The following is an 8,315-nucleotide window of genomic DNA, read 5'->3' as shown; positions in this document are numbered from 1 at the left end:
AAAAAAAAAAAAAAGAAAAACGTGATGATACGGTGCTCACGAAGTGTCGAGACTCTTTTGTGAAAAACCGACGAGCATGCACGGGATAATCGAAAAGCAACGAGCTTGGACCGGGTCCGATGATAGAAATCAACGGATGCTAAGCATGCGTGACATGAAAGAGAGTAAAATTATGTGGAAAGTGTATCATTCTCTTCTCTGAAACCTTAGTCTTTGGTCCGACGACTACCATCATCTTCTGCAATGTTTTGGTAACGGCGCCTGCGGGAACAGATTTTGGCAATTAAAGAGAAAAACAGAACAAAAAAGAAAAGAAAAGAAAAGGATCCTACGTTCATCGATAAAAACAAAGAAGTGGAAGTGGCTCGAAAAAGGGATCGTAAAAGATCGAAACTGCTCTTTGAAACTCAAATGGAATGTTCCTTCATCACTATCGATAGAACGATCGTTCATTTTTCTGCCGGCGAAGATAATCGCAAGTTGTGCTTACCGACTGCTTTCTGGAAGCACTTGGGCTTGCTTTTCCACGAGATAAACACGAAATACACAGGTACGGAGGTGAAGATCATCAGGCAACCATATCCTGGAAAAATCAGAAATTTGTTGTTCGCGTTGATTATTTTGGAAATTCGAAAATGATTATCTGCGAGTGCATTCTGCAAGTCGAAAAAAGAAAAGGGCTGAATTTCTACACTTAATTATAGGTCATCATTGATTAAATAGAAATTATACAAAGAAAGGTAACTTTTATGAAAATTTGCAGAATATAAAATTTAAACAAAAAAAAATATATATATATTTTTAGAGAGATATATTATATATATATATTTTTTTTTTAGAATTTTTAGAGTATTACAACACTTACAATAGTAAATGTTTTTGATCGAGATACAAAATTGCATAAATATTGCAGTTAATTAATAGGAAACTAGTTAATCAGTCGTTAATTAATAAGGATATAATTTAATGTATTATATATTACTAAATAATAATATAGTACTATTTAGTAATATATAAGTCATCATTGAATTAAATAAAAATTATACGAAGAAAGATAACTTTTATGAAAATTTACAGAATATAAAATTTAAACAAAAAAAATTTATATATATTTTTAGAGTAATGACTATAATTTAGTACTATTTAGCAATATATTATATATTATAATATATTACTAAATAGTAATATAGGACTATTCATAATATACAAGTCATCATTGATTAAATAAAAATTATACAAAGAAAGATAGCTTTTATGAAAATTTGCAGAATATAAAATTTAAATACAACAAAAAAACATATATATTTTTAGAGTGATGACTATAATATAATACTATTTAGTAATATATTATATATCATAATATATTACTATTTAATATAAATTTTAATACTATTTAATATACTATAATATAATTATTATAATTAATAATATTATTAATTATTTAATATAATATAATATAATATAGTTATATAATATTTAATATATTATACAATATATTTATAATTAGTAAAGAAAGATATTTCTAAATAGGAGATGTGTACCTGTTTCCTTAGGACTGGCGTACATGGGCACGATGGTTACAAAGAGGGTGGCGAGGATATATATTACGGGGAAGAAGAGGTTCACCTTGATGGGCCTGGACAATTTTGGCTGCGTCCATCTGAGCCACGGTAGACACAGGACAGACACGCCTATGCTCAACTAGAACAGGAAAGAAACAATTCTCATCACCATTATCTTACATTCATTTCGCAATTCCACGATCTTTAATATAATTATCCATTCTTCTCGTCATCGTCAATTTAACTCATTATTGAGATTTATCTCTTTACAGTTGTTTCGCCAATCTACAATCCTCTCTTTGTTTCATTTTTCTCTCAGTTGTAAGAAAGCTAAGGGCTAACGTTTTACGTTCTGCTGTGAAAGTCGGGCAGTATCGTCAACTATACGAAAGCGCAGCATGAGCCAATTAGAAAATTGTCACTCGTCCGGTCGCGCTGATACCACTAAACAGTTTCTAAATGCGATCCGCGTTCACGTGCAACAATGTTGAACACGTTCAACTCGAAACGTAACACGGATTTGGGCAATTAGAGAAATTTCATTTTGCATTCTTCTGAACTATGCAAAACGGCTCGGTATTGTAATTTCGTGTCAAGGTTGCAGCGCAATGTTGCGACTTCCTCCAGGAAAAGAAATTTCAACGATCTTCCCTCCATACGATAGTGTTTCTCTTCTTCTGTCCAAGTTTCGTGAATCAACTTTTTGTGACTTTTCAATATGCAATGGGACAAAGTAGAATACCCTTTAGTGAGAATACTTTCAGCAGTATTGAGACCAAAGTTCTTCAAGAGTCGCATTGATTTTTAAACGTCGAAATTTCTACGATATTTTTCATTGTCGATATTTATTCTCAGCGGAATGACGTTTAATTGTCTCAGAATATATGTAAATCCCACGTACCCAAGTAGCGAAGCCAACGTAGTTGATGAGGGCGAAGATGTCGGAAGAACAAAGGTACAACATGGACAGCAGGGTCTGCAACAGATTAAACACGTTCCCAATCATCCTCCACAATAGTCACTGTTGAGATTACTCTTTGGACAATTTAACACTTTTGTGGGGATCGAGAGGTTGTACAAATATTCCGCAGCGAAAACATTGCAAAATTACGAAACTTAACGAAAAGAGAAGTTTAACTAGAAGCAAAGTTTCCATTAACGAGCGTACGAATTGATCTTGAATTGAAATATAAACTAGAAAAATTATTACAACAATTATTGTGTATTTTGTTTAATTTTTTTTTTTTTCAACGTGATATTCTATAATAATCTTTCTCCGTATGTGGTGGCGTACCATGCAAAGAACAGCCGGCGTAGGGGTGAGCCTCGAAATTTGAATCATCGTCAATATTTCAGGCATTTGTCCCTCGCAGGCGCCAGCGTAGAACAATCTGGAGGATGTCAGAAGAATTCCATTTACAGCGCCGAACGTTGAAAGAGCGACGAACACTGGGATCATCCAGGCGAACATGCCGAATAAACGGTTTGCGAACGTCTGTGAAAGAAAGCAGAAAATGAAATCATCATCTCGTTTGTAACAAGTATAAATATGTATTAGTTGATTCTTGTTAAAGGAGACCAAAAAAATAATCAATCCTTGTCGGATTGAATTAATTAATCATTGATTAATTCGACCAGGAATAGCATCAACTTTAATTCCTAAAGATTGAATTGTTCATGAATAACATCATAATTGATGATACAATTAATCGTAATGAAATTTTAAATGGAATAATTAGTCGATCGTCCGTTTCTAATAATCGAAATTGATTTGTATTTAAATAATTACTTATATAACAATTAATTTCATAATTATTAAATTCTGGATATTGATAAGACCAATATCATTGATGACCAATTGCTTTAATTGAAAAGTAAGGATTAAATATTTCATCAATAAAATGTGAAATTTTTAATGATGGATAACAAATTATTTTTTAGTGATGATAAATTTACAAACTTATTTAATATTAAATCTGTAATAAAATGTAATGTTAATGAAGTAATTGTAATAATAAATAATATAGTAAAATTATAAAATTAAATTAAATTATCTGAATATAAAGAATTTGAATCTTGAAATGTAATTATATTTCATGTTGAAATTTTTAATAAAAATAAAAAAATGTTATATTTGAAATTTAAATTCAAAGCACTATTCTGCCATATTAAAATAATTTTATTTATTAAAATTTTATTAAATATTTATTAAAGAGGATTTACATCTTGAATAACCAACATTTGACAGTGAGGTAAATTGAAAGAAGGATAAAATATTAGAAATTGATGTTATAAAATGAATGTGTCAAGTAGATCATCAGATTGACGATAAATAAAATTTAGTTCTTTCAATTTTTAATTTCTGAAACCTCTGGAAACAAATTGAATGAAACTTTTGAGGCAAGACTCTGTAAGACTTAGTTGTTGTTAAATCACAAAGAAATAACAATATGAGACAAATTAAAAGAGCTAATTTTTTTTTTAATAACACGATAGAAATCCAGGAATCTAGTCTTTTTTTTTGACAGTACTGAATAAATTTAACAATGACCAATCATTTTATCGAATTATTAAATTTTATTAATTTTTTTTTTAATGTTGAAAGTAACTTACAACTGCCACAGCTTCGCTACCGAGCACCTCCACTGGACTCAGGGTCGTATAAAATGCCATGTTCGCGAAAACGTAGACAATGGTAACCAAGACGCACGAGATACCAATAGCCTTTGGCAAATTCCTAAAAACCAGAACAGAAATGGCAAAAAACAGATGAGAAGTAAGCCATGCCCCAGTGAACACGTGTAATTAAAAATTAAAAAAATATATATATAAATAATATAATAATAAAAAAATTTGTATATAAATAATAAAAAATATATAAATTAATAAAAAATTACATCTTTACTACAATTAAAGACAATTTAACGCTAAAACTATCGACAGAATTTTGTTTATTTACTTTAATGTTACTCTAATAAAAATTTCGTGCTTTAATCGTCGATAGTTCTAGATATGAAAGGTATTGCCGATATTGTTACCTATCCAATAAATTACAAAACTAATTTGTTGTCTTTCAGCCATCTGCATTGTTAGCTTTAGCAACGATCGCATATTTTTTTTTTTTTTTTGTTTTTTTTCAAGCATTTAAAGGAACGATTTATGAGCCGCTTACTTGACGGGATCCTTCAGCTCTTCAATGATAAAATTCAAGTAGTTCCAGCCGTTGTAAGCGAACAGTCCCGAATAAAAGCTGAGTGCTATCGACGTCACTTCTGTGTTTGTGTCGTCGAACGTGAAATACTGCGTGTGCCCTGTGAAATATAAATAAAATTCATCGATCAACCGCCAGTGGCCTGTTCTAGGTAATAATGCGCCTCTTCTAACAGCACATTTCGTGGTTTCCCAAATTTGTTAACTCGAGAAAAATTGTTTCAATGTATTATTTTTTTTTTTCAATAATATATCAATAATATTTCTTTTACAGTATACATTCTAATGTATTTTTATGTTTAGAACGAACAAAGACGTAGATAATTAGAATTACATTAAGACAAATTAACGATAGCAACATCAAATACTCCAACACTTTTCGAAATCTATATCGGTATATATTTTTGGCACATTATATATTTTATTTTATGTCAATTTTATTTTATTATATATTTTATTTTATGTCAATTTTATTTTACTGTATATTTTACTTTATGTCAATTTTATTTTACTATATATTTTATTTTATGTCAATTTTATTTTACTGTATATTTTACTTTATGTCAATTTTATTTTACTATATATTTTACTTTATGTCAATTTTATTTTATTATATATTTGACTTTATGTCAATTTTATTTTACTATATATTTTATGTATATTTTACTATATATTTTATGTCAATTTTATTTTATCATACATTTTATTTTATATCAATTTATATTATATTTCATTCCATGCCAATTATTTTATATCAATTTATTATATTTCATTCCATGTCAATCAGAATTTTTCGTTTACTTTTTCTAAAGGGAAGTCGATTGAATCATGCTGCTTTCTCGATCGATCCTATTGTCCTTATTCGAGAATGTTATTATCAATTAATTATTAAATCATTGAATTTAAACTGAATTAAATGAAATTAAGAATATTCTCCAAATTAAAAACGATAAAGATAAAACGTAAGGATAATCTCGTCACCGTCTTTCAAAACCGATTTCGATCGCTCGTTTTAATTAAATTTCAATGCTACCATCGACGGTCAATACTTTCGTGTATGTTCTTGAATATTTTCGATTCTCTCGAATATGTTCTTGATCGGAGAAAGAAGAATTCTCACGTCGATAATTCAATCGTAGAGTGGCCCATTCGAGCGCAGTGAATAGATCAATTTAAGCGAATCCTTGCACGCACATACATACGTGCACCTCGAATCGTCCGCGTCTTTAACCCACCTTTTTGATTGGGCAAATTGTCTCGTCCGGCAAATGAAAAGACGCCTAACAGTCTTACACACTGGCTGTCAAGGGTGGCGTGGGTGGTGGAACATTATCGCGAGCTTCCTCGTTCTTGCACAAGAAACTGCCAACGGCGTTATTGCGTTTAACGTCGAACGAAACAGCTGGATGAATACTCGAACAGCGCAAACTCCTCTCTCCTTTCTTTTATATTTTTTATTTAATCAATATTTTTTATTTAATTTTATTTAAGTAATAATTTTTATTTAAGTAATTATTTTAGTAATAATTTTTATTTAAGTAATTATTTAAGTAATAATTTTTATTTAAATAGCATTTTTATTTAAGTAATAATTTTTATTTGAATAATAATTTTTATTTAAGTAGCATTTTTATTTGAGTAATAATTTTTATTTAAGTAGTAATTTTTATTTAAGTAGCATTTTTATTTAAGTAATAATTTTTATTTAAATTTAGTGATAATTTTTTGACATTGAAATTAACATTAATATATGCTTCTTTTTCAAAAATTTATTGAAATTAACACAGATTACTTAATTACTTTAGAATACTTTTCTTCTCGAAACATTCAAGATTAAACCCTTGATAATTTACGAAAATTGTCGAAATCGAAATTTGTATATCCATCGCTATAATTCCATCAATAACGTGAAAATTGTTTTTCCTTTTTTTTTTTCCTTCTTCTTATTGCTTCCCCATACACATCGATTTCTCCCCATGGAAAGGAAATTATTTCACAAAAATTGAGCAATACCTTTCCCTAAAAATCGAAATGTGAAATATGTGAAATGAAGGTGTTGCCCGCGGCTAGTGCTTTTTCCTTCGATCGAGTTCGTTGCATTACGTATGACGGGACAAAAATCGAACATAGATTCCTACGATCGACAGACCACAAAAGAAACTTGAATTCAACGCGCTCGAGAAAGTCGAAGTGATGCAATGGGCTCCGGTTATTTCTTTCTTCGCGCACTTGTATCCGAAATGAAAGATTGGGCAACGATGACGTAAACAAGAGGTGTAAAAAAAGAATTGCTTGCCTTCGAAGGTGATAATTACAGAATTTTGAGAACGTGGATGAAAAGTTAATTATGAGAATTGAACTTGTTAGTTGAGGTGGAATTACTTGGGTAACTCTTTCGAAGGCGAATCTCTGACATTTAATCTTCGATTTCTATGCAGATGGAATAATCAAACTTTAAAAATATGAAAATGCAGAGAATGTATAAATATATTAAAATATAATATTAAGATATATTATATATATATCTAAAATATTGAAAATAGACTGCTTATTATAATGTTTAATATTTTAATGTTATAATAAGTCGAAGCAAAGCTGCTGCTTAGACTTCACTTTTGTTTAATTCAGACGAATAAATTACAGATTCTTGTGCAATATGGAAAAAAATGTAAAGTATATATATACTTGCATAAAGTATCTATATACTTGTTTCAATATTTTATAGCGAAAAGAAGTTTTCGTTTTCTAATTATTCATAAAAATATGAATTTGCGTCCAATTATAAAAAGTCATTAATATTTGACATAATGTTATCATGTACTTTACATCCAGCAAAAGAAAGTATCGAAAGATGTTATTCGAATGATTTTATGGTCAGATATTATACGAAAATTAATAAAATAAATAGATAACAAAATAATCTACAAAAATAAAGTAATATGTAACAGTATAAAAATAGTGTAACAAGTATAAAAATAAAGTAGTAAAATAAAATAATCTACAAAAGTAATATATGACAGTATGTCATAGCAATATATACAGTATACATTACATACTACTACATGTATAATATATGATGTACAATTGTGATAATTACATGTATACATACATGCAATAGTAATCTGTAATATATATATATAGATAATTCAGATAACAGGTGTGTAATATGTAATTAATTATAATAATTAAAACTGAGAATACTAAACAGATTGCAACTTCTTCTCGTTCAATGGAAACAAGTCACACCATCATAGCAAACGTTTGATCAAATTGTCAGTCTAAAATATACGATACGTTTCGTTTCATTTTATTTACGACTGTTTCATTTATTTTATATACGACTGTTTAATTTATTTTATATACGACTGTTTAATTTATTTTATATACGACTGTTTAATTTATTTTATATACAACTGTTTAATTTATTTTATATACGACTGTTTCATTCATTTTATATACGAATGTTTAATTTATTTTATATACGACTGTTTAATTTATTTTATATACGACTGTTTAATTTATTTTATATACAACTGTTTAATT

General features: G+C 28.7%; 1 protein-coding gene across 1 annotated transcript; it reads right to left on the bottom strand.

Moving 5' to 3' along the window:
• Nucleotides 1-30: 30 nt before the first annotated feature.
• On the bottom strand, nt 31-4,970 carry LOC122538966 (large neutral amino acids transporter small subunit 2-like; the record flags this gene model as incomplete). The annotated part of the gene is made up of 7 exons (XM_043673498.1): nt 31-261; nt 491-583; nt 1,542-1,701; nt 2,464-2,538; nt 2,857-3,057; nt 4,176-4,299; nt 4,735-4,970. Coding segments are annotated over 7 exons (1,011 nt in total), but the record flags the coding sequence as incomplete, so codon positions are not given.
• Between the last annotated feature and the right edge of the window lie 3,345 nt (nt 4,971-8,315).

This window comes from Frieseomelitta varia, unplaced genomic scaffold (assembly GCF_011392965.1).
Source record: "Frieseomelitta varia isolate USP_RPSP 00005682 unplaced genomic scaffold, Fvar_1.2 scaffold_1836, whole genome shotgun sequence".
NCBI classification, from domain to species: domain Eukaryota; kingdom Metazoa; phylum Arthropoda; class Insecta; order Hymenoptera; family Apidae; genus Frieseomelitta; species Frieseomelitta varia.
This window is presented reverse-complemented; position numbering and strand designations above follow the sequence as displayed.